Genomic DNA, 26,167 nt, shown 5'->3' with positions numbered 1-26,167 from the left:
TCGCTTTTTCTTCTTAGCTGACACATTCTCAGTGGCCACTGCCAAACAGGAGTCAAGAAGAGAGCACCACTATCGACACCATAGAGCATTCCAGGGAGAACAACTCATGATTCATCTAGGCATTCTCAGCTGGTAATGCAGCATCCGTATTATGCACACATTTAAACTTCCTACTCCCCTTAGTAATTTCTTAAGTTGCACTGAATTCCTCCCCTCTTCTCATTCATAAAGCTTTACCTACCCTCCTCCACCATTCTCAAGGAAAAGAAACGTGGAAGCAGCAATCGTAATAAGTATCACACTAAAAACCCCAAACAAACTTAGCTCTGCAACTAATGGACTCAACTAATCCCCATCCTGTGCCAGTAATTCGGACCTAGCTTCCCATCTGCTCCATCACCTACACCCAAATTAGGTCTTAGTACAGCTTCACCACCTTCCATGACTGCACCAGGACAGGAACTCAACACACAGTAAGAAAGGCATTAATTCAGGGAGCAGAAACATGCAATGTGGAGATAGACAAAGGAAGCTGTAGCACCCCTGTGTCTCCAAAAGCTTCCATTAGACCTCTCACCTGTAATAATCTTCCTGACTTGGTAGATGACCACCATGCATGTGAGGATGCCCATGCAACCACTGCTGCTCCATTGCCAGTCTTTGCAGCTCTGCTGACTGGGCATGCATGGCCTGCAGCTGGTGGGCTGCCGACATAGGAGGTGGAATGGCACCAGGCAGATCTCGTGGATAAGGAGTACCTAAGAGACAGTTGCCCACATTTAGACACTTGTTTGCTATGAAGTCTGCGAAGAGTTGTCCCATGAAGCTTTTTTGTTAGACAAACCAACCAACCCTTGGCTGTAACCTAAGTTACAGCTCAACTCCAGCAACTCCCCTCCCAAGCAATGTGAAGACCCAGAAGACAGTTCAGATCAAGAGCCAACCCTTGTAAAGAACCATACAATGCTCTCACCAAAGACTGGATGTCGGAGCATTTCATGCTCATGAGGTGGCTGCCCTAGCAATGGGTTGGGGATGGTCCCAGGTGGGTAGGGGAAACGTGCCAAATGGGGTCCAGCAGCTAAAGGATCCACCAGCGGGTGAACAGGTCCTGCTGAACCTTTAAAAGAAGGAAAGAAGGCAATCAAATCAACTGCTTTGGGAGATAAAACCCTGTTACACTTGGCCTAACTGGCATATAATTAACAGAAGTTTAGCTCCACCCAATATGAAACCCACTTTTCTATCTTCAAGTGATATTTGTTTACTGAAGTGCCTCAACTGTTAAGGCAACAACCCAGGGCTTTCAATTTCTACAAGAAATCCACCAAGCAGTAACTAAGATGGTCAACATTTAGAAAACCTTACACTAGAACTCTGTTTCTCCTTTACACACTCACAATTGAGGGATCACTGGTGACATTTAGTACAGAAACACTTTAGCATCCCTCTGACTTTGCCAGTACTACCCCACAGCCTATAAAGCTGGCCACAACCTGTTTGCAAAAGGTGACATTGTCACCACCCAGCTCATGTGAAACCTCTGCATGTGAAGCTGTTGGTGGGTTGCAGAGGAACCACAAATGAAAGGAACCCAAGACAGGTAACACAATTCTCCCTCAGGTGCTGTCTGGTCCAGAACACAGACGTGTGACCATTTCACACCCTGCTCATCCCCATTCCAAGGAGACATACCAATTATGCACCTTAAGGCCTTACCCACCTGCAGAGTTACTCTGGAGCAAGAACTACTTGGAGATACTCAGGAGATCCTAACTCAGTTTTAACCTGGCATCCAAGATTAAAACCAGATTACTTTGCAAATACACGTAAGACGGATTTGACAATGAATTGACTTGGCTTTGCCTGCACCAGTTTCTTACTAGACTGGGAGTGAGAATGTACTAGCCATGTTTTTGTCTAGACCAAGTACCTAGACTTACCTTTACAGAGGTGATGACTTACCTGACATCAGTATCCTTGTATAGGCACCATCTATGACAAGTTTCTCCCACTATCAATGGAATATGCAAACCTGCCTCAAACTGAACCAGTCTGCAATCAGCCTCAGCCAATGTTCACAGCTGACAGCTTTAAGAATGCTGATACTCAGCACCCTCATCTACCTATAACCCCCCAGCCCCTCACCAACCTTACAAGACTCTGCTGATTTCCTCGCTATACAATTTGGCATCTGCAACAGCACTCGAATTCCTTCCAAATTCCAAGCAGCAGACATTCCAGCTACATTTAATGCATAGTGCTCCAAGGCGAAGTGTGCTGTATTTGCTTGCACGAACACTACCTTTGTAACCAGCTGCAACTAGAAGCTGCACTTTAAGTACTTGGACCTCTTTTTTTCCCCTTCCTTGGCAGCTACTGCAGCTGGTGCCTTGCTTGCTGTGTCCTCTGCAGTCTGTCACCAGAAAAATCCTGCTTAGTGCCTTATCTTCCAGACTTCCAGAGGCAGAACCACGTAACTTGGTTTAGAAATGAGCAAGGCATCAAGTCCTTTTTGAGACTATTAAATATTTGGGGAAAAAGAATTCCACACATAAGAATACATGGCAGCTAAACCATAAATTTAGATGGTTCTTATGAGAACTGTGACAGCAAATTTCAGCTCAACTAAAGCCAGATGGTTGGCATGTCAAACGGCTCAAGAGATGAAGTCCCTCTCTCCTAGTTATTTTTTCAGCTCCTCTATGAAAACACCAGCTTCAGCTCCTTTCCAGCTAGAACTCTTAACAAGCATTAGCAGTGTTACTAATTCCAGCACGGTGATGATCACTGTACTGTTATCATCATTTACTTTATCACTGTCACTGGTTCATCCTCCAAAAAATAATCTGTATTTCAGTTACCAAAACCTTATACAGTACAGAAGGCATGCTGTATACATTAAAACAGGGATCTGCCGCTTGAATTCGAGTCACAGTCTGCCTGTTTCAGACAGACCACTGCTCACAGTTCATGAGAGAGGCTTCCCAGTTACCTGCCCAGCCCAATTCCCTGGGCTCACCTTGATGTAAGGGATCCTGCTGATGTAGATGTAAATGCGAGTGTATGTGTGAGTGTTGGTGATGGTGAGGTGTGACGTTGAACATCTGGAGCCGGGCCAGGGGGTCGTTTGTCAGCGACGCCATCCGCTCCGCGTGTATCCTCTCTGCTGCCAGTCTGTCGGGGTAGCTCATTTCAGGCCGTAACTGGGGGCCTGCCAGTGCAAGTCTCTCTCTTTCAAGGGGGTTCAAACCCGGATGGAAGGAAGCAAACGGGTGAGGTCCTGCTGTTGGTGGGATAGTCAGTGCACCGTGCCTGGCAAAATGCTCCATGGGGTTAGTAGCTGGGTGCAGTGCATCCAGCTCTGGGGGCTTCACCTCAAAGCCAGGTTTCATCCTCTCTCTCAACTCCCTTTCCCGGATTTCTCGCTCCCGGATTTCCCGCTCTCGCAGCTCTCGCTCCCGAATGGTGGGATCCACGTTGTAGAGGCCGGGCATATGGTAGGCCAGAAGTGGATCAGTGGGGTTCAGGGGGACAAAGAAGGGATGGTTGCGGTTTGTTGGTGACATGACGTGAGGACGGGCATATTCACTTAGTGTTCGTAAAGCAGGTGTGTCCGGACCAATGTAAGGTGGTACAGCAGCTATGGTCGTCGGTGGAGGTTCAAATGAAGGTCTCATGTGTGCTGGCCCGCTGAGCTGAGACTCTCCAAGTCGGCCTTCATGGGAGGAGCTGGATACCTTCTGCTGCACAGAAAGGGGGAGAACAATTTTAGTTCAACACACTTGGCTTAGAACCAGAGCAGGCACAAACTGCCCTTCTGCTTCAGACTCTGAAGAGGAAGCTCCGTGACTCCTGCAATTGTGTGATCCACTGCCATTTGGGGAAAAACTGGATTCTGTCTAGCCTGTAGGCCAGGAGATAACTACTTTGTAGTGGCAGCAGTGTGTTCTGCCTCTCCACACTCATTTGTAACCCAAAACAGACTAAACCCAAAGAAACTCCTCTCCACAATGTGCAACGCAACAAAGTCCACTCCTTTCACATCAGGACTTTGCATCCTGCTCTCCCCTCCTGTACAAGGGCAGCAGAGCACTTTGGCGAAGGGCAGTAAGCACAGCTTACCCACACAATTGCCAAAGGACCCCTATCCCCAGAATAAAGTCCTTATACATGACACATTCCTTAATGGACAGATGCTATATCCTGACTTTTATAATCTTACAGAAATACACAGCTATGATTCAGATCTCTGAAATGCACAATGGAACAGACTTTAACATCTTCTTTTCCAGCATCAAGAATGTATTACCGGCCTACCAGTTGTGTGGGCCCAGAAGTAATCATTCCTTTCCAACAGGCCACGCAATGATGGATTAGTTTTATTGGCTCTTTATGCCAAGACCAGAGTTTGGGTCTCCCCATAAAAAAAGCTAATGAAGTTTGCTTCCAATTCAAAACCCCTTCAGATCTGCTTTTTTCCAGCAGACAGCACCTGGGAGCCTGCACAGCAGTATAAGGCACACAGTGGCATCCGCTGTGCCTGCACAGGGTGCTTTTCTACTGCAAGCAAACGTGAGTACTTGGGCTAGTTATCCCCAGCAGCACTGGCTTTCTGCACATCAGAAACAGACCGTGAGCAGAAGCTCTCCAGTTCCTTTAAAGAGAAGGAAGTAACAGGCGGGGCAGGAGGTGCTCGTAGCAGGTTGCCTTTCACCTAAGACACAAGGCTCCCGCACTCACAAATACCTGCTTGCACGTGCATTAAAGTGCTTCTGGGGATGTGCATTCTGTAGTCACCATCCGGCTCAGATCCCACCAACTCCCTTAAAGAGCTACAAATGAACCTACCGCAGCTCTTTCCGCTTCTCTTTCCCGCTCCCGCTCCCTCTCTCTTTCCTTCTCTTTCTCTTTTTCTCTTTCCCTCTCTTCTCTGGCTTTCTGCTCCGCTTCCCTTTTGGCCTTTTCAATGGCCTCTTCTCTCTTCTTGGCCAGTTTCGATCCTGCCAGTGGCATAAAGTATAAGTCTGCTCTTGAACATGAATTGTAGCCACGGTCCAGGTGCTTATAGAACCTGAAAGAAACAAAAGAGAAAGAGGTTAGCTTCGGGAATGATGCAAGAGTTTCATCATGCCAATGAAACCAAGACCAAAACCAGAGTGAGTATCACTTATACAAAGGATACAAGACACTTCTACAATAGTACTACCAGCTCCCCTGAAAGCCATGAGAAAACTCATTGTACCATAATACTCCACAGACAACTCCACAGTGTAAAACCCTTCTCACACACACAAACTGTAATGCCCTGTCTGAAACTGCACTTCTCCAGAAAAACAGAGCAAGATAACACTAGGAAGAGAGGCTGACAAGATGTGCATGTAAAATACACCCAGGCCCTACACCCTGCTTCCAAAACAAACCAAAGCACATTAAGGAAGCACTGAAGACAACCTCCATACCTGGCTGACTGACTAGCATGACTTGGTGTATCCACCACAGTAGGTTCTGGTGATGGACTCCTGGGTGGAGGGGGAGGGCTTTCTGGTTCCTCAGCTTCATCTGGGACTTCTTCTTTGATTTGAATAGGTGGCAGTGTGCAGGCTGTCACCACGGGCACGTTTCCACTAGACGCGGCCGATGTGGAGATGGAAGTCTGAAGTGGGATGCCGGGCACGGTGGGTGGCGTGGAAGTGGAGGGGCAAGAAGGAGGGGTGATGGAAGGTGGGCCTCCGGGGACAAATGGATGCTGAGCAAAGGGGGGCTGGGAGGATACCTGATGGAGTCCAGATGGGGGGTGGTTAGCAGGGGGAGGAAGGCTCTGACTCTGTGTCAGCACAGGAGGCTGGGCTTGTGAAGACTGCAGTGGCTGGCTCTGAGGCATCAGCTGCAAAGGAGGAGGGTGCGCAGATGGAGGATGATGAGTTGAGAGGGAGCTCAGAGGTTTCAAAGCAGGTGGGGGAGGCAAGTTGGAGTTCATCGAGAATGGAGAAGGGCCGGAGAGATGAGGAGGGTGCTTGTGGGATGGAGCAGTGGGGAGCTGAGGGATTGGGGTGGTAGGGGGAGGTTTGATATGAGGCATGGCCATGGGTGCAGGCGGCAAGGGCTGCTCCCGCGGAGGCTGAGCCTGCTGCAGCGAGGTTGCGGTTGGCAGGACAGGCTGCGTTACCTGGAGAGTGGAGTGAGAATGAGACGGTGCTTGTGTCTGAAGGGGAACCTGAGACTGAGATGACTGAGTGGGGAGGGAGAACGGCTGGGAAGGGACGGGATGAGGCAGGAGGGGCTGGGCCTGCAGGCTGTGCGGGGCAGGCTGGGCCTGGCTGTGGAGGGGAGGCTGCGAGTGGGGCTGTGAGGAGGAGGCAGGGGCTGGCTGGCTCTGCGGCACGCTCAGAGGCTGCAGTGGAGGGTGAGGCGATGGCAGCCTCGGTGGGTGCAAGGCAGGGGCCTGCTGTATGTGAGAGTGAGGTGGTGCTGGTGGAGCAGGGGCCTGAGGCTGGCTGGGGGGCTGGGATGCTGATGGTGAGACCTGTGGTGGAGCCGAAGTAGCGCTTGACGCTGCTGGCAGCGATGCTGGTAACTGGGCTGAGATAGGCGGTGTGGGAGGAGGAGCCTGGCCAGAACCGCTTTGTGCCTGAAGGACTTGGGGCTGTGCCTGCAGCACTTGCTGTTGAGCAGATGAATCCGAGTCGCTCTCATTGTCTTGAGGGCTTGGGATGCTGGGTGACGTGCTCCGGTTATCCTGGTCGATGTCCTTGGGATCGCTGCTCCCTTCGTCATTGACGCTGCGGCTGTCGGAGCTCTCGCCTTCGCCCTCTCCCTCTGAAGGAGAGTTTGGCCTGCTGATCTCCTGCAGGGAGAGGGGGAAGAACCCCCACCACGTGTGAGAGAGCTGCATACAGAACACGACCAGTGTGGCACAGGATGCCCCCCCATCACCCCAGCTGTGCAAGTACCACCCTCCAAACCCCACAGGACTTGAAACAGCACAGGCAGCATCTATGTCCAGAGGGAGGGTGCAGTGACAATGGAGCCGGGCTCTTTCAGGAGAGTCCAGTGGCAACGGGCACACACTGAAATACAGGAGCTTCTGCCTCAATAGCAGTGGTAGGGGTCTAACTTGCCACAAAAGAGTCAAAAATACAGATTTACATTAAAAACGCCGGGGGGAGAAGGTGGAAAATAATCCAAGTGAACTCCTACATGGTTGATATTGGTATGAAAACAAACAGTAGAAACACTTGTAGACTTACCCTGTATCATCCCACTGGTTTCAACAGAAGGAATGCATTACAGCATTGGTTGCTTTCCAACCACAGATTAAGTTACAGTTTGCTGTGGCTTAAACTGATTTCATGTTGTTGGTTTGCACCCCCTCACCCTCAAAGCATTCTCCTGAGAAAAATTATTCCTGCGTGAGACTCACTTGAGTTTTGGACTTTTTGGCATTGGACCTGTCAGGTTCCTCCGTGTCAGAAGCTGCCTTTTCCCGCTGCCTCTTGGAGTTCTTGAGAGGAGAAGACACCTCTTCTTTTATCTTCTGTCACAAATGAAGTGGAACACAACAGTTACCAGCGATGTAAGTGCAGAAGCACACTGAGCATATGCCATCGCTAACACAAATAAACGAGGAGGATTCCTATGGAGTAGGAGAACTCATCAGAAGTCACCATTTAACAACAATCCCGTACGCGTCTGTCCCTCTGTCCAGCTACAGGCAGCAGGAGAATCTGTTCTGGAGCTGCTGCTGCATTCTGCCATCTGCCAGGAGCAGCTCCCAGAAGAGCTCCGTCTACATACCCGCCCCCAGCCTCTCCCTTTGGAGGTCAAGAATAAGACAGAACCCACACCAGAGCTCAGGGTTACTTCTGCAGACGGAACCCCAAGGGGCACTTTGCACACAAACCCTTCACACATCCCTGACATGAGGTAGCAGGAAAAAGGAACACTGAGTAAAGCATTCCTCACTGCAGATGTGGCCTCCAGCTTTGAAAGGGAAGGAATATTTAGGATTATTTTAAACAGAGCAGTTGTCTCCAGCTATGATCAATCAAGTCCATCGGGAACCAGATCATCTGGCCCAGGATACTCTTCTAAGAGCCCAACACAGAGGATGGAGCAAGACTTTCTGCAGTAGACAGGCACAGGATAAACTTCCTTCTACTACTCCTGACATTTTGAGAGGGATATTTTTACATCCCCTCAAATACAGGGCTAACAGTCAGTAGCTATTACAAGATTACTACCTTCTTTCATGGTCTAGGACAGCTTTATACATCACGTAATTACCTAACTCCCAGCTTTGCTAAATTCTCAGTTTTACCATGTGAAAACATGCTCTATCATCCAGTTTTAACCTGTGGGTTATTTCTAAAGACTTATTTTTAACTTGCTGCTTTTCAATTTAAACTGCTTAATGGCAAACCTTCCCACAGCATCTGCCTTGGTTTCTTCAGGACTCTCCTGCAAAGCACTTATTTAAACACAGCAAACTGTAAGCCAATACACATACAGAGAAGCAGCAACAGAAGCAGCCTGCATTACTACATATTTGTATGCCTTTCTACACAAAGACTAAGTACTGCTTAAAACCAATCCCTAAACTACCTACTTGTCTCAAATAGAGCATCTCTGAGCTGTATTCTTTCCAAGCCTAACGCTTGCATTTGCATCCAAAACTGCAGGATTAATTTCTCACGACAGCAGTAAGGTTACGTGGTGTTTATCACTGCACATCCTCACGTACAGGAACAAAGCCTCAGTCACGTTCACCATTCAGTTTCCTGCTCACCCACACGAGCAGGAATTTCTAGGTCACTGCAAGATTCCCTGCTTCCTGCACCTGGATCTCGTCTCTCAGACTGCAGAGGGCTCAGGTGGCCACGTCCTAACCCAAAAGGAGAACGGGCAACTCTTACCTTGGCAGATTTCTTCACTGAATCCGCTTTGCTGTCGTTGCTGGAAGTGCTGGCGGCGCTGGGGGAGTTGCGGCCGCTGGAGCGGATGTCTTCATTGATGGGGGAGGCTCTACCATCAGGGCTGGCTGGCTGCTTCTTACGACCACTGCGTAGTGTAGACATCTGTGTTTAACAGAAACAGAGGTGCATCAAGTCACTTGTCCAACCCCTTTATATTTTACTGTCTTACACAGATGAAGCGTTCCTGCTAAGAGCCTGAAAAATTAGTTAAAAGGAGGCAAATCCTTAACTTCTCTACTCAAAACCATGAAGTGCTGATTATTTAGCACTGCCTGCTAGAGATGACAACATTAGAAAGACGTTCCAAAGCTGCTGTTTGCATGCTCAGTTGTCTTCATGAAACACATGCAAGCACATTTGCAAGTGTTCATATGCGCACAGGGAAAGAGGTAGGAGAGGACCCTCATGTTCCACTAAAAAAGGTCTATCTGTGGGCATTCAAGCAGTTAAGACCAGTTTCTAACCCCACAGTTTCAATGTGCTCCCACTATGCAATAAGGAATCACGGCAGAGTGTACTGCAATAGTTAATGCTGTTTCTTTCCCAGTTTGGCAGTTTTCTGGGTTACCAAAACACAATGAAGCCAACCTTATCTGACAGCGCAGCCTCACAAGGTGTTTAGAGACAATGGTCCTATCACCATGATCAGAAAGACAGAGAGGGGAGGGCAAGGAAAAGAAATCTATCTGCTGCTTTCCATCAGCCAAAACCCACAGGAAACATCAGATTAACCAGAGCTGCTGTCAGAGTTCTCACAGGTCACTTGTACACTGTGAGGCTCCCGGCATTTCACCCCGGTGAACACTCTGACAGAGCACAAACCGCAGCAGCAAACGACAGCTGAGGAGACCCCTGAAGAGCATTTCAGCCTTGAAAATGAGCCCAAGGGCTTACCTCTGACAGGATCCAGCTGGAAGGAGCACACATACCAGTATGAAACCTGGAATGACTGGTCAAGTTTATCATGACAGTTCACTGCCAGTCACTGAAAACAGGAACAGCACAAGTTTGGCTGAACCTGTGTAAGAGACATTTCAGCTCCTTTTCCCAAAGCAAGCCTCAAGCTCAGCAAACCCCACACTCCCACGCACAAATGCAGCAGCAGACACATACCACGGCCAACAAATAAGACAGAGAAAGCATCATATTTGGAGTTGAACTCCCTTTCCCAGACAACCCCTCCCCTTTACAGAAGGAGCCGCAATGCAAAGTGTTAACCTACCGAGCCTCGACTCCTCCTTGTCCTCATGCTATGCTTTCCACTAAGTCCATCATCTTCCTCTTTGACAGGCTTAAACATAAAGGGTGGAGGGTCCACGGGCTTCTCAATGGGTGGCAGCTCCCCGTACTTCTTGAAGTGAATGCGACAATCAGTGCACAGTAAAATGTTCTCTCGGCCGCCGTGGTGCCAGTCCTTGGAGGCTTGGGGCAGGAAAAGCAACAGCTTAGAGACACGATGGACCAGACAGCACAACCACACTGCATCATTAAAAAAACATGCAATTGGAAATGCAGCTGCTTTTCTATGGGCAAAGTTGGAGAAATTAATGGAAAACTGCCCCGTCCCGGTGAACATCTTCAATAATACTCAGTTTACAAACTCTCTGTTTATTAAGCAGCTCAGAATCACAGAGTGGTTTGGGTTGGAAGGGACCTTAAAGCTCATCCAGGTCCAACCCACTGCCATGGGCAGGGACACCTTCCACTACAGCAGGTTGCTCCAAGCCCCGTCCAACCTGGCCCCAAGACTTCCAGGGATGGAGCACTCACAATTTCCTTGGGCAGCCTGTTCCAGTGTCTCACCCCTCTAACAGTAAAGAACTTCTTCCTTCTATCCAACCTACCATGCCGTGCATACACCCAAAATACCAGACAACCTTCCAGAATACCCACAGGAATGCAGAAGAGATTCAATGCAGCACAAAGAAGTGTTGTGTGTGACAGTCACAGCCCACTATTGATTTGCTATATCACAAATTGATTATATATGCTATGGATTATGTAGATTTCTTCCTGTACAAGTGTCTACCTCTCAGAAGTCTCCTTTGTCACTGCAGTATTAATTTGCAATGGCAAAGCATGAGGAACTCTGCTGGGAATGGTGCATGTTTCAGCTGATTCAACCCCACAGCTTTTTGCACAGCTGTACATGCAAATGAACTGCTCTTGCTTGAATGAACCTGCATTAACTAGGCAGCAGCAGAAGGGCACAAATACAGCAATGAATCAGGTGCATACTGGTGGTGAAGCAGTGCCGACAGGCGTAGCCCTTCAGTTCCTGCTCGCTGTCCTCGCTGTCAAAGTCATCTTCGCTGGCCGAGCTCAAGTCCACTGAAGAGGTAAAGAACAAGGGAAGAAGGGGAAAATGGAAGGTAAAAACTCAGCAGGCTTTTCTCTTTCCTCCCTCCTCCTTGGCTACAATGACCATTAATGGCAGTTCTTACACAAATCCGGTGACTTCCTACAATCACCTTGCCTTGGATGGCTGTTTGCAAACCACATCACACTAAGGGAGGATTCCAGGAATGCACCAAGTGATACAATTCACACAACTTCTGATTCAGTACATGGTAGCTTTGCAGTTGTCATTCAAATACTGTTCAAGCTTACAGAGCCTGTGCTCCAAAAGCACAATTTGCAAGAGAAGGGAGGTTTCTCTCTAGTACCTGGTCAAATTTCAAAGCAAATGTTCTATATCTAAATCCTACTTTGCTAGAGTCCATGGACAGAACCTGTGGTGGCTTTACTGGTTTCTATTCTGTTTCTAGACTCCTCAATCAGATGGTCACTGCTGTTCCACTCTGTTCGTGGCTATATGTGCTTTATGGGTGGAACAAACAACACTTAGATGTAATGTACCTGTCTGAAAACCAAGCTGTGATTCTTGTGGAGGAGAGGTACTACAAGGACACTACCAGCTTCCAATCCTTACTGCAAGGCTCCTTAAGAGTTAACACGTCCAAACTTACATTTCAAGTATGTCATGTTTCAAAGACATGGAGAATATGGACAGGGTCACTTCCCTTTGTGGCCAACTGCACGACTGTGAGCTAAAAATCCCCATCCAAACCACAGAAAATCTGCAGACACGACAGAAACTGGATCTTCTCTCCTCCTCTAAACCAACTCAGGAGTGAATCTTGCTCCCTGAGCACTGCATTTTGAGCACTGCCACTATAAATCCACAGCATAACAGGTCTGTAATTTGTCACCAGCAGAAAGCCCTGTGGCTCCTTTTGTTCAATTCCTTAATTAGAGGAGAAGTCCTTGATGCAAGAATACTGTTGTTGTAAAGGTTGCAAGGGGGTGTTTTGTAATACATGCAGGTTAGAGAGGGAGGGATTTACAGTACTTGCCATTAAGCCTTTGTCATCAACTCATTACCCTTCAAATTAACACAGGGTCCCATTTGCCAACGGTAGCTGCAAGCATCACCATGGTTTCTACGTCAAGTCTTGCAGGTGTTTAAGCCCTGACTGCAAAATTACCACCAGGCTAAGACTTGCTTTCTTTTACTAAAGTGATTTGTATTCTCATCCTGCGGTCGGATCCATATGGATGGGTCCTTCCAGCCACATGTGTTCTGAAGTGCCAAGTATCTTGGATGGAGCTGCGCAGTCAGGATCCTCGCTTCTTGTGCACACAGAAATCAGTGATAAATCCCATCAATTCCAGCAAGGCAAAGCTAACAGCCCTTGCTTACCCCCTCCCTACTAACCCTCTCCAGCATTCCCTGTCCTGCCTGCTCACCACATCCTCCACCTCCCCCAGATAAGTCAAAGTCTGACAATTCCTGCCTTTACACAGTCATTTTTCTTTAGGAGGCACATGAAATGTGCTGGGTTTAGTCCATAGAAAGTCTTAAATCTCACAGGGAACACAAGGCTTTTCCATAAGGATAACGGTTGATACATCCATATGGGCACTGCTAAGCACAACCCTTTGCGAAGCAGGGCATTAACTGGTTTGGATAACTGTTCTTTGTTTAGACACTTCTGCTTCAGTCAAGGGTGCATCTTCCAAGATGCTTCAAGATACAACTGCAGCACACAGTTTGAGATCAAGGAGGAGGCATGGATCACCAAGGAAGGATGAAAGGGACATCCTTCCAAAGGGATGAAGCACTTCCTTCTTTTTGCATTTTCTAATCCCCATCACTGTAGGAGAAAATACACCATAAACCCAAGAAAAGAACAGGGAAATTCAGTACCAGGGCAACATTTCCATCCTTACAGGATGCTTTTATATTTCAAGGAGTGCACAAAGCATTTGGTGATCAAAGACGCCTACCACATTCCAGCATAATGGTATAGGAACAGGAGAGGGCAAGTGCCTGAACTCCCATTTCCTTGCTTCAGTCACTCCAAGGTACAGCACCATTACATTACTGTTGCTCCCTGCATCTAAACAAAGATAAATGCATTGCTTTTCGCTTCCACTTACAGAATTCACTGGAGGGGGGCCTGGAGGGAGTGTTGACTGGAGTGGAAGCAGTTCGAGTTTTAATTCTCCGAAACACAGCCTGTCTCCGATGCCTACGGTGGGCTCGAGAACTCGCTGCTTCAGGGGTTTTCTTCCAATAGTAATAGAAGGTGATTAGTTCTCCCTGCGAATACAGAAGGAGTATGTTAGAGGGGCATGCAAATCTGACTCGTCAGCCTTTTTTGCCTCCCTTCTGCTGTCTGCAGGAAGCTCCAATGATGTATCTCAGCCAGACAAAAGAATTCTTTAGCTAAGACAGGAAAAAAAAGAAAACCCTCATTATTTTTCTCTTTGCTTCTGCAAGAGGGGGAGCAGGAAGTACACAAATGCCCCCTCAGTCCTCCCCTCGGCCCCTAGAAAGGAAAAGAGGTTGGGAAGCGTGAATCCAGCTGGATGCTGGGTGATTCGGAGCGGGGACCCTCGCCTTGCTGCCAGCATCCCATTGACACCTCTGCACAGCTCAGGAGCTGTGTCCACAGGCACCACCTTCCAGTGACAACAAATAACTGATGTGAGCCCTCTGTGGTGCTTACAGACAGAACGAGGATCAGTTCAAACAGACACTGCCATTTTGTCAGCCTCCACTGCAACGCTCCCATTGAAGACCGCGTTCAACAAGGAGTCCCTAACCATAACCCATCCCTGCTACCGTAAATCGTGTTTTAATTTGAATATGGAGGCCCACATCTAAATTAATTAAGCAGTTAAAAGAGCACACCTAGAGAAATGAGGGATAATTTCAGAGCATAATGAAGCTGGCTGACGTTCAAACGCTGGAGCAGCTGCCATTCAAGCTAGCGGATGCACTGCCGAACCAAAGAACGGCATGTGGTTTTAATCTCTTTTCTCTTCCTTTGAAACCCCATCATTTCCTGGCGACTTGTCTGCCTCTAAGGTAAAAGGTGTTGTTTTCTTTTAAGTTGTGAGAGGAAAAAATGAAGAAGTTCTAAACCAGCCCCTTGGAAAAAGAAAACATCAGAACAAACATCCCTGGATTGCCCACAAAAAGGGCTGCTTTGAACTGTGCTTTATGTGATCAAACAAGGTAACCTCAGCCTGCTCCCTCTGTGGGGAAATCCTGCAGCCCAGACTCAGGGCAGATCACTCGAGTTAACTCTAATAAAGACACACCCTTCATCTAAACCCTCCCAAGGGCCTCAAACAAGCAATTACAGCCACAACTAATACCTGCACCACTGAAACACTTGAAAGACAAAAGGAGGATGTTGTTATAGGCATTAACTGCCAACGTTTAAGACACTTAAAGAGCTTTACCAGCGCTTAATTTAAAAACAGAATCGCCACAAAAAGAATTTAACCACAGCTTTGATTTCTGGCAATAGAATAGATGCGTTTTGAACCTGCATGGCTACAGACTGGGAGCTGCCACTGATGGGCTCCTGCAGACGTGAACATTATCCACACCAAACCGTGTTCAGAGGTACAGGGTGAGGAGGAATAAGGATTGAGCAGAATCACTGCATCATCACAGGCTGGTTTGGGTTGAAGGGACCTTAAAGCTCATCCAGTCCCAACCCCCTGCCATGGAGAGGGACCCCTTCCACTAGAGCAGCTTGCTCCAAGCCCCTGTGTCCAACCTGGCCTTGAACACTGCCAGGGATGGGGCAGCCACAGCTTCTCTGGGCACCCTGTGTCAGCGCCTCAGCATCCTCCCAGGGAAGAGCTTCTGCCTCAGAGCTCATCTCAGTCTCCCCTCGGGCAGGTTAAAGCCATTCCCCTTGGCCTGTCCCTACATCCCTTGTCCCAAGCCCCTCTCCGGGTTTCCTGGAGCCCCTTCAGGCACTGGAGCTGCTCTAAGGTCTCCCCTCCAGGACCCTTCTCTTCTCCAGGCTGCCCCAGCCCAGCTCTCTCAGCCTGGCTCCATAGGAGAGATCATCACCTACAATTGTTGCTTCTAAAGGACAAAAGCCCTAAACCCCATCCCAACCAACCCCACAAAATCAAAGCCCAAACCCTTCCCTGAGTAGAATCTCAAAGCAAAGGCGGGTGCAGGCTGCAGATGAGCATTCCAGCTCTGCCAGCCCTGGGAAGAACAGCGTGTTCTGACACCCAGCGCCCTGCTCCGCTGCTGCGTGTTTGCTTTAGAAATGCCGTTTTGCTCGGAGTCCATTAAGTGGGCTCAAAGTCCATCAGGCACAACTGTTTGTCAAGCAGGGTTATGACCTGCGCCAGAAGCTCTGCAGAGAAGCTCATGCAAATGCTTTTCAGAGGTAAAAAGTCTCCTGCAAACGAAACCAGCCGCATTTTACCTATAAACTCGTTTCTATCAGAGCTGAGGTGTCAGCACCAGGAGCAAGTAAATCCCATGTCTTTGTGTCAGGGAATTAATGTGTCCTGTGACACATGGCAACGGCAGAGAGCAAACCAATCTGTTTTCCTCCCATCATAAAATGGGAACCTATTTGAGCTCTATTTACACATTGCAAACCCATCAGGCCCAGGGGCAAGTTTAACAGCTTATACATGTGCCGTGTAATAAACCACACTTAAAGAAGAAATGGTGGCTATCATAAAAAATATCAAGTTAATGATCATAATGCTTCGGAGAGCCTCCTAAACCGGCTGTCACAACTGCATCAAACTGAAAGAGAAGTTTATTCAACAACTAGTTTTCCCCCATCTAGGAGATCTGGCTCTATTAAAGGACTAGAGGCGATTCTGCACTTGAAATTCATCACCAGACTGCACGGCTCCATGACTCAGTAAATGACTCAACTGACAAAGACAGACAAGAACAAGTCAGAGACGACACATACACAGAGAACGCTGACGTTGTGTGCACATAGATGTATCCTACACCAAAAAAATTCCATGCCGGATCTTCCCAGCTGCCTGGCTATCTAATATTATATTGTCTACCAAAGGGATTAAATGCTGGAGTGGAGTGAGTCTGGAAGGATTAGAAACAGCATACTGGTGACTGCATGGGGGGCAGAAGCTGGAGCACAAAGGAGTAAGGCAGGAGAGCTTTGGTTCTGCAGACAGGGAGTAAAAGCAGCCTCCAGCTCCGCTGCAAGCGAAGTCAAACGAACTTTAATCAAACATGCAGAGCGTGTGCTGCCCAAACCCATCGCGCATAAATCCAGGGAACAAAAGCTGCTGCGGAAATCAATAGCCCACTGAAACATTAACGCTGGCAAGCATTGATCAAAGGGCCCTCTTACAAAAGGCAGCCTTGCAAATTAGCTGCTGGTTTTGCTTGCAAGCAAACAGAAAAGCATAAACGCTGCTGACATGAATGGCCTGTAATGATCATTTTGTTGCCACAAGGTCTCCCAGTCAACACATCCCACATCCCTGCGCTGGGAGCGCAACCAGCGTGGTGAGCACCGGCACTCGCTGGGAGCAGCTGCTCCGAATGGGGTTTTCTGGGTAGCAGGTCTGCACCCAGGGGAACAGCCCTCCCTAACAACCTGCAGGTGTATCGGATGGCTCCTTTGATGGTTTTTGTGCCAGAAACTGGGCATTGCTGGCAACATCTGCACTAAAATCACACCAGATGAAGCAGAGCGCACCACTCTGCGCTCACTCGGCATCTGAGTGATATACCCTTCACTTCCAAACGTCAGAGATAAAGGAAGGAAGGGGTGAGACCTACAGCTACTGCCTGTGGTGAGGTCTCCAGCTCATTTCATAGGGCTGCATGTACATGGATGACCCCAATGCAAACACAAATGAGAAACATGAGTGTTCAACGAAGCAGTCCCTCGGAGCACATGCAAAACCATTCCTCAGCAAAGCTCCTGGTCTAATGAATCAGAGCAGTCATCACAGTCCAGATGTTTGGAGGTAACACAGCCAGTACTGAGGCTACCTTCCAGCAGGAAGCGTTTCCGTGTCCAAATCACTGCTCCTTTCACCAAGGCATTAATGCCTCCTGTCCCTGAAACCCACCTTACCTCTCATGCCCCAATACTGATGTTGCTGACCCAACTGTCCACTGATGTCACTCGCCAATAGAAGGCAAGACCCATACATATAGTCCAAAAACCACACTGCAAATGAGCAGCTCTCATTCCTGTACTGTGCCACATCCAAGAAAAGATGCTTTCAGTGCCCTTCTGGACCAGCTCCATCAAGAAACAGCTTTTACATCAGCGTGGGTAGAAGACTCATTTCTCTCCCAATCTGCTTAGCTGCTCATAGTAACAGCCTCACCTCCACTTCATTCACCACCACCTCTCTTCTGCAAACACAACTCCACTTTGCTATGTTAACATCCGATTAAACTTGTATCTAGCAGCAGGATCTGGTGGAACCCAGTTAGTGCTGGGCTGCATTTTAACCCAGAAAGCAGTGCACTTCTGAGCAGATGCATTAGGTGAGCAACCTTCTCCAGTGGAAAGTGTCCCTGCCCATGGAACTGGATGAGCTTTAAGGCCCCTTCCAGCCTAAACCAGGCTGTGACTCTCTTACCCCTCCCACCCCACTTGCACCCACTGCTCTCATCCATATTGTTTTGCATCCCTATCAAGCTCTCCAAGCCGTATCTCAGAACACCAGGACAAGGCCTTACTACCAACTCCTCCATAGCGTCAACAAAGCAACAAGAGCTCCAGCCGGTGCTGCCATGTCCTGTTTTCTCACTTCTTATCAGTAGTTTTCAAATGGAAAGTACACAACACAAGCTGTGCCCCAGGTTTGTGTTTAGTCTTGCCTTAGGTACACAGAGGATTAACACTGTGTGCGCGCTGCTGGGTTTGAGAGGTTCTGCCAAGCCCTGTTTGCAGCAGGCGCTGCTCCTATGGAAGCCAATCACACAAACACATCAACTTACCTTCAAGTATCTGTTATGCCATAACAGAGTGAGCAAACATAATAATTGCTGTTTAATTTCCCCAGAGCCTTGCTCTGCCAGGGAGAAAAAAAAACCCATCTCACAGGGGAGGGGAATAGCTTTACAGTAATTAAACACGGAAGGTAAATGACAACTCTCTTCAGTGGCTATAAACCAGTCGTGGCAGAGCAGAGGGGAACAGCTTGTCCAGCTGTGGCCTTAATGAATTCACCATCTTCCTGGAATGCATCAAGATTTTATTAAGTCAACTCCATTTAGTTAATGCTCCCTATTAGTGAAGTCCTGTCATAAACCCACTGTCCGCAGGCCTCCCTGCTTCACCGAACCCCCTGCCTTCAACAGTCTTGGTCACAACAAAGGGATAGCAAGGAGACAGACTACATGTGCAAAGCTGTGCAGAGTGGGAGCTTTACAGCGCACCCCTTCTGTGCAGACCAGGGTATCTGCCTGTCATCTCCAGGCTCCTTCCTGAGACTGCACAGAATGAACCAGAATACTGCCACAGACTGTTTGACCGGGAGCTACAACTGAAGGTATCAGTCCCTTCATCACACACATCTCCCTACCCAAAAGCTGCTAATGTAAGAGGCACAGATGTTTGCAAGCACACCTTGAGATCCAGGAAATCCTTCAATCTCTGCTTATGTGGTAGAGGCAGGATGCCCCCATCCCTGGTAGTGTTCAAGGCCAGGCTGGACACAGGGGCTTGGAGCAAGCTGCTCTAGTGGAAGGTGTCCCTGCCCGTGGCAGGGGTTGGAACTGGATGAGCTTTAAGGTCCCTTCCAACACAAACCATCCCATGATCCTATGAAACAAATCCTCTGCCCTGAGCAGCACAGCCTACCACACCCAGGTAGGAAGAGGACGGTGGATATTCTTGTGATGAACCTATATCCAGAGAGAAAACTGGGACCTCCCTTCCTGATCTGAACAAGTTGAAGTATTGAAAACACGCAGCAGCCCAGGAGCCTTGAAGCAAGGTGTTTTTACCACGTTAAGCTTGGTCTCCGTGCCTCTGCCAGCTCTGACAAATAGGTTTGTACATGCTCTCATTAAGCAGTAAGCCTGTGCAGGCTGTTCAGTCGCACTGATTCATGCCCACCTTGGGTGCACAGGAATGCTGCAGGATCTGAGACATCACTGACACTGTAAGAGAGGCTTTTAAAACTCAAGCAATATTTTACTAACGCTACAAAAACAACACCCCACAGTAAGTACTGTGGGATGCTCCCTAAGGAATATCCTGCAGGTCTCAATTCTCCAGCGTATTTCACACGTACAGGCGTTTTATCTAGCAGCTCCTCTAGCTATTTGTTATCTTCTGGATGGCAACAGTCTTCTCTCCCTGGTCTCTGCTAAGAACTTCAGGAGATTGGCTGTCCTAATGCTCTGTTTCCTTGTTCTAACTGCTCTCATGTCTTATTTGAGCCTCCTTGCAGAACAGGTCGGCCAAGTGGGAATCAAACCAGGAGATAGGTATGTAAGAAACCCAGGTGAACTCCTTGGGTTTATGCTGTCAATTTACTCCCACTACAGGAAGAACCACAGAACTTCCTGGGATCCAGCTGAGGCTCCATCTGTATCCTCTGGATTTCATTTTCTTGTGGAAAAAGCCTGCAATGGGATACAGCTTTCTGCTTCCTAATAGTTCGTGCTATGTGAGTGCTGCTCACCCTGCTCAGTCCTCTACAGACCTGAAGAAGAGCAAGCTTCTATCTCCCCCATATCATGCTTTTGTTTCATAGACACAGGCCTATGGTGCAACAGGTCCTTAGAGACCTGTGTCACTCCTGACAGCACCAAAACAAGTTTGGGACCTGAAGATTTCACTCCAAAGCTCCTCAAGCAGTGAACCCAATGTTGCCATCCCGTTAGCTGAACACACAGATCACTCCTCTAAGTGTCTCCAGAGAATGCATTTGTCCTCTTTACAACCCAGAACTAAATAAATCAATATGAACGGGTGAGTGCAAACTAAACCCAGCTCTTACAACAAAGCTACCCGTGGGAACTGGAAGTGGTAGAAGACACAAAGAGTAATGGTATCACTGCTAGGAAAGAGCCAATGAACAGGGACACCAAAGCAGGGATTAAAATGGAAAGAAAGATCTACCATAGGATGTCAGGAATGTGTCGTTTGAAACAACCATTTCCCTGCAGTAACACAGCCACACTCAGCCATTGCAGAGCATCTTCCACTCGATGGCAAAGCCAATGAAGTATTCACACATTCAGCCTCAGCACATCCTTTTAAACTCTTATAGCCTTTAGAAACAAAGAGATTTATGAACTGGCCAGGATCAGTGCTGCGGGAGCAGTGCAATTGTACTGATTAACCTCAAATAGGGAGCAGCTCCACCAGTGACAGTCTGGGTTTAGAATTCCTTCATAACTCAAAACCAGGCTGCCTGGATCAGCCTCTCCATCCCGTTAAGCACAGCACCGGCTGACTGCTCCTCAGCTCTCCTTTGCCCTCAGTACAAGCTGCTTTTCCTTTCAACTGAAGACTGCTGTTTCACTTGATTGTATGGGTTTAGCAAACCACAGGGAAATCCAAATGCTACTGTCCCTAGCCTGGGAAACACACCAGTCAACATGTCTCTGTGCACATCTAACTCCCAGTTGTCATTTCCATGTCTTTCATTCCCTAACCTTTCCCAGTGTTTGTAATGACGGTTTTATGTCCTCGTAGGAAAGACGATGATGAATGTATCACCAAACTTACCCTCAAGGTCTGTGCTATGGGGACAATTCCATTTCCTTCATTTTTAGGGATTAAGCACCAGCTTTAACAGTTCTGCAAGGCAAACACACAGCACCCTAGCACATTGTTTTAGGGCCCAACCACAGCCAAAAGCTGCTGACCCTCTCTCCAGCTATACGTCAAGCTAGAATGAAAAGAAAGCTTTTGTAATTAAGGCTTCCTCCTCTAGAGACTCCTCTTTGTTAATCAACAGAGCCCCTAATCCCCACAGGAACTCACAGCCTGTTGGCTGCATCCATTATTAATTATTAGAGCCTATCTTTGATAGTGGCAGTTACAGTCCTGCAGGAGCGCATAACCGCTGCCAGTGTCACCAGGTACATCCCACAGGGATCTCTGGCTCTTGATCAATCAAGATGTTATCAAAACAGTGAGAGAGTTAAGAACCTGTGTGCCTTGTGCACGCTTATCTTCCACACAGCTCCAACCTGCAATGCATAACCTCAGAAATGTTGATAATGTAAGCCCTGATTTGCCCGATCACTTCTAACCCCATTCACGTCACTTCTTACCCCTCCTCTCCCAGGATTACCCTCTCTACCTTGTGCCTTCCCATATACCTCTCCCAGCCTCTGCTCAGGCACCCATCCCAGCACAGAGGGCTCTCCCACTCCAGCAGGGCCCAGTTCTTCGGAGGTGATGCTTTCACCTGGCCCAAAACGCTTCGTGCAGACAGAGCCTGGAGAATGCAATTTAGCCCCTGCGGAGCCAGGGCACCTCTTCTATTGAGCTCAGGCTGGTACACACTGTGGGTTCCTCCCAACCCTCTGTTCAGCATCCATTTGTTCTCCTTAGAAAATGCAAATACTCAGCTTTTTCTCTTCTCCCTTACATCCTGATGCCCAAAGGCCTGCCCCTAACAAAACGCGCATGGACCAGGTGAACTAAGCTCTGCAAAACAGAGATGAAATGCTTTTCCACAGAGCACGGGAGCAGCTCCTGTCTTCTTGAGCCAGCAGTTCTTTCAGTTCCATTTTACAACCCACATCAAAGCCCTGCGGCTCACTGCTGTTTCAGGCAACGTCTTTCGCTGCCAGTCTCTTGCTAACGAGAAGCTCTCAGTATTGGTGCTCACACACTGGGACAGAGAGCAGGATAAATACCCAGATGGATTAAACGCAAGGGATGCAGAAAAGCTCTGAGAGCAGAGCTCATCTCAGTCTGCCCCGGCTCACGTCTTTCCTCCTTCGTATCCCCTTTTCCATCAGTGCTGCTGCCATCGAGTTGAGCAGCACAATACAAGGAGCAGGATTTTCTCAATGAAGATGCCTAGCACTGATGCATTACCCCTTTAACTGCTCTTTCTTTCTGCACCAGCTCAATCATTAAGTTTCTTGGTTGCATATTGCTAGAGTTCAGGTGTGGGACAAAAACCCATTTCCCTGCTCCTGGCTACGGCACGAGGATATCTTTCTCAGTGCCTATAATACATCGACGTTCACTATTCAAGCACAGGTATCAGCGGTGCTTCGTGTGAGAGGGCAGCAAGTCATAAAGCCGTTAAACCCAGCACACTCCATCCAGTAAACACTTCCCTATTTATCTGCCCTTCATCACAGGCACAATCTTATTATCTCTGCACATCCTCAAAGCGACAGCCGTCAGGGTCACCCTATAAAATATACACTGGCAATGTTACATTTAATGACTGGAGCGAGGAGAAAAATGAAGGATGGGAGGAGTGGAATACGGCAGGATGTGTTAAAGGGATCATCAGTTATATCTATGCATTTCCTGAGGTGATAATTGAATGACAGTGGCTGGGGGGGAAATCCATTTTTGAGCTTGGGAAAGGATGGTTTTGTACTGGCAGCTTGTAATGGCTGCCAGAAAATGAAACAGGCTCCTTCAAGCACAGCAGATCCTCTGGTTTATGGGTTTTATAGAGGGGCTGACAACAACAGCCACTACCATCAGCTATTCAAACCAATCAAAACCCACGGACAGCCTTTGCTAATGTCATCCCCAACCAGACTCTTTCCTGTTGTGGTCTGAATGTCAGCTTTAATTACATGACAGACCAACGCAGGCATGTGCAAGTGCACGCAGAAAGGGACATTCCAAACACGGCAGCGCTTTCGTTTAAACCAAGGATTACGCATCCCATTCTACGGTTCAGCAGGGAGCTCCATCCTCCTGCAGCAGGTATACCCATGGCAATTCATGCCCTGATCCTGCACACCTCAAATCACCCTTGCCATTATTAAAGAAGTTTTACTGCTTTAAAACCACTTTCGTTATTGCATTACACCAATTTCACCAACAGAACCAAGCTGTACTCACCAAAACATGGCCTGTGTTGTAACTGGTGGCTCCATTTGTTCTCTTTGCTGACTACTTCACAGCACTAACGGGAGCTGGTATTTAAAACAAACCACTTCCACGTAATTGGCACTTGGAATCAATACTCTGCATTAGTGTGACACTCCACTGGCTGCCCCAGGCTCGCTGCACTGACCCTGCCACTACAGTGATGGGGTGATGGAAAACACTGACTGGGAGCTTGTTGGAATTAGAAATGGGTTTCTCTCACTGGACTGAGAAGCAATACAATAACCCCCCCCTGTATTCATACCCCTCACTAAACAGACATTACACTGCTCAGCAAATTCCCCTTGGGTTCAGCTGGGAATTCTCACAGGGGTAAGATGGGTGACTCTTTACAGAGCTAAAAGATCATTTCAAAGGGTTAAGTGCTTATTTCTTGCAATGCAAGTTCCTGTCTCGAAGTAGACACTGGGGTCTAACATTTAACAAAGCAATTTCTAGCTATGTTCAAGCTCCAATTTAAAAGCCATCACTTAGTCCATGTGTGAACCAGTGGTTCAGGTCCAACAGACATGATTTAACTCTTCAGGGCACCTTGGATGGTCTGGAAGAAAGTTCCTACCCCCGAGTTACTGCAGCTTTGCTGTAATGGTTCAATGTGTAAATCCCACATTTTACAGGCCACCAAGGACTGCCTTCCTGCTCATTACTGCTGTTTGTATCCCTTTGGAGAGTGGGGGTTTGCCTCTAGATTAAGAACACAGATACCTTGTGCTATGCTCTGCAGTCCCCAGTTCCTTCCTGGGCAGGCAGTGGTCACCGAGAAGATAAGAGACAACAAAACCCCAGCAACAAAAGCACTCAAATAAGCAAATGGAAAATGAGATTTTCCTCTTTTAACAGGGCAAGAAGAGCTGCAAGTAAGGAACCAGCCATCTGTTTAATGCCACGTTCTATACTGCTTTTATTTAGACACAGATTAAGACCTGAATGCCACTCAGTTGTGAGACAAGGACCAGCGATGGCACTGGGCTACTCGCAGCCCTGTTTCAAGCCTGCCCCTGTGTCTGCGCCCCGACCTGTGCTCCCCAGCTCGATGGAACAGATGTTTCAGGTTTTCCAGGCACATCTGTGATGAATCACACAAAGCCTGGCCTGTCAGATGTGTGTTATCCTCCCTGACACACAGCTTCCTCCCTCGGCAGCTCGTGACCCAGAGGGAAGCTGGTGAGTTTTAGTAGCTGATTATAAAGCCATGCTGAAAACAACAGCAGTCAGAAGATGCTGAAGATCACACAGGAGGCAATAAACTTCATGCAATAATCCTCACTGCTAATGAGAGAAGATGCGATCACCTGGAAACGGAGCAGTTTTCCATCCCTTTTTAATTGCAGCTATCCTCACAACTGGGTATTGCATGCTGAAAACCATCAACCCCCCTGATCCCATGCTGAAGACAGCCAGAATGTGACCTCTCAATAAAACCCTCTGTCGCAGGACGTCCCACACCTGAAGAAGCCAGATGGAGGAAGAAAACAAAGCCATCCATTCTACACCTGGGAAGCATCAAATAACCTCATACAAGCTTATCACTGAAAACCCCATCCATACTCTGCACTAACACAGGTTTAAGGAGGTTCCTGCTCTATGATTCAGAGCTATGGACAAAGCAATAACTCACACACAAGCTCTCTCATCCCTGTCATGATGCCTTGATTTTAAACAGACCCAGCTTCTCCCACACTGATCCCTCAAGCAGCTGTTTTCCCTTCACTCCTCCCCAAGCACATTTCTCTAACCCAGTAGCTTTAGATGAAGTGTGGAGGGTTGAGGGGTACCTCAGTGTTTTCCTGCTTATCAGAGCAATGTATGAACAGAGGAACGCTGAAGCAGAACATCAAGCAACACCCCTCCAAACCGCAAGAGAGCTGCCACGTAAGCTGCTTATCCCGCAGTTATTGTTGCTTCCCTCCAGTCTCAAATTCTTTCTGTCGGGGAAAAAGCCCTGAGCAAGCAAAATTTAACGAGAAGACAATGGCAGGAATTGTAAAGCAGTATTAGAAAGCCCAATTCATTGTAGCTTACTTTAATACCTATGCAGTGAGCTCAAAAGGGAAAGAAAGTGCTAATTCTTTACAGTTCTGCTCCGCCCTCGTGTCTCCAAGCAAGCATTAATCTCAGCTATTCCCTTGCAAAGTGAAGTGGATCCCAAATTCAACATTAGGGATAAGACAAAACAGGCACCAGTAACTGAGGCCATGCTTTGGGGCTCTGACTCCTGAGGTCTTGCAAATGATCCTGCATTGAGTTCAGAGATGGAATTGGGCTGCTGCTGTTCATCCTGTCCTCCTTGCCCCTGGCCCAGGGCCACAGCAGGGGTGTCTGGATGTGGGATGTCCGCTACAGGGATGCTAACAACGTAAGCAGGAGCGAAAAGGTGATGGAGCAAGGACATTGAGGTAATGGTATTTTTCATCAGCCCAAAAATGAACTGCCACTCAGAACCAGAGGTCACTACACGCTCTAGTGGAAGGCATCCCTGCCCATGGCAGGGGGTTGGAACCGGATGATCTTAAGGTCCTTTCCAACCCAAACCTTTCTATGATCCCCCAGAGAGTGAAACCCAAGAGCCCTCATTCACACCAGCAGCAAGGTAACCTCTTTAACAGCTATTTCAAGAAGTTGGGCACATTTCAGATTCTGAACCACTGGATGACATAAAGCAGCTGCAGCGTTAGAAAAGGCATCTTCATCTCCCTGCCTCTGCACAATCCCTATTACACAGAACTGTAGCTCCACATGCACTTATCCACCAGGGAGACAGGAGAGCCATTACAGCAAAAGGGCAGCATTGGCAAA

The 26,167-nt window shown here is 48.0% G+C and overlaps 1 protein-coding gene across 8 annotated transcripts in view; it reads right to left on the bottom strand.

Annotated features, from left to right (window-relative positions):
* The window catches only part of RERE (arginine-glutamic acid dipeptide repeats), a 222,064-nt gene that overhangs the window by 3,527 nt on the left and 192,370 nt on the right, over positions 1 to 26,167 (bottom strand). For 4 of the 8 annotated variants that reach the window (XM_057432133.1, XM_057432161.1, XM_057432179.1 and 1 more), the window contains 10 exons: positions 13,419 to 13,581; positions 11,214 to 11,306; positions 10,198 to 10,397; positions 8,916 to 9,077; positions 7,424 to 7,537; positions 5,463 to 6,847; positions 4,852 to 5,074; positions 3,023 to 3,746; positions 974 to 1,120; positions 578 to 758 (listed from right to left, as the gene is read on the bottom strand). In XM_057432133.1, coding sequence (XP_057288116.1) covers positions 578 to 758; positions 974 to 1,120; positions 3,023 to 3,746; positions 4,852 to 5,074; positions 5,463 to 6,847; positions 7,424 to 7,537; positions 8,916 to 9,077; positions 10,198 to 10,397; positions 11,214 to 11,306; positions 13,419 to 13,581 — 3,392 coding nt within the window. The remainder of the gene's footprint in view (positions 1 to 577; positions 759 to 973; positions 1,121 to 3,022; positions 3,747 to 4,851; positions 5,075 to 5,462; positions 6,848 to 7,423; positions 7,538 to 8,915; positions 9,078 to 10,197; positions 10,398 to 11,213; positions 11,307 to 13,418; positions 13,582 to 26,167) is intronic. The other 4 variants (XM_057432172.1, XM_057432187.1, XM_057432141.1 and 1 more) reach the window with 4 other exon arrangements.

Source organism: Pezoporus wallicus, unplaced genomic scaffold (assembly GCF_028554395.1).
Source record: "Pezoporus wallicus isolate ANWC-B61680 ecotype Strahan unplaced genomic scaffold, APGP_CSIRO_Pwel_v1 contig_8006, whole genome shotgun sequence".
NCBI classification, from domain to species: Eukaryota; Metazoa; Chordata; class Aves; order Psittaciformes; family Psittacidae; genus Pezoporus; species Pezoporus wallicus.
Note: the sequence above shows the minus strand (reverse complement) of the source record. Positions and strands in the feature narration are given on the sequence as shown.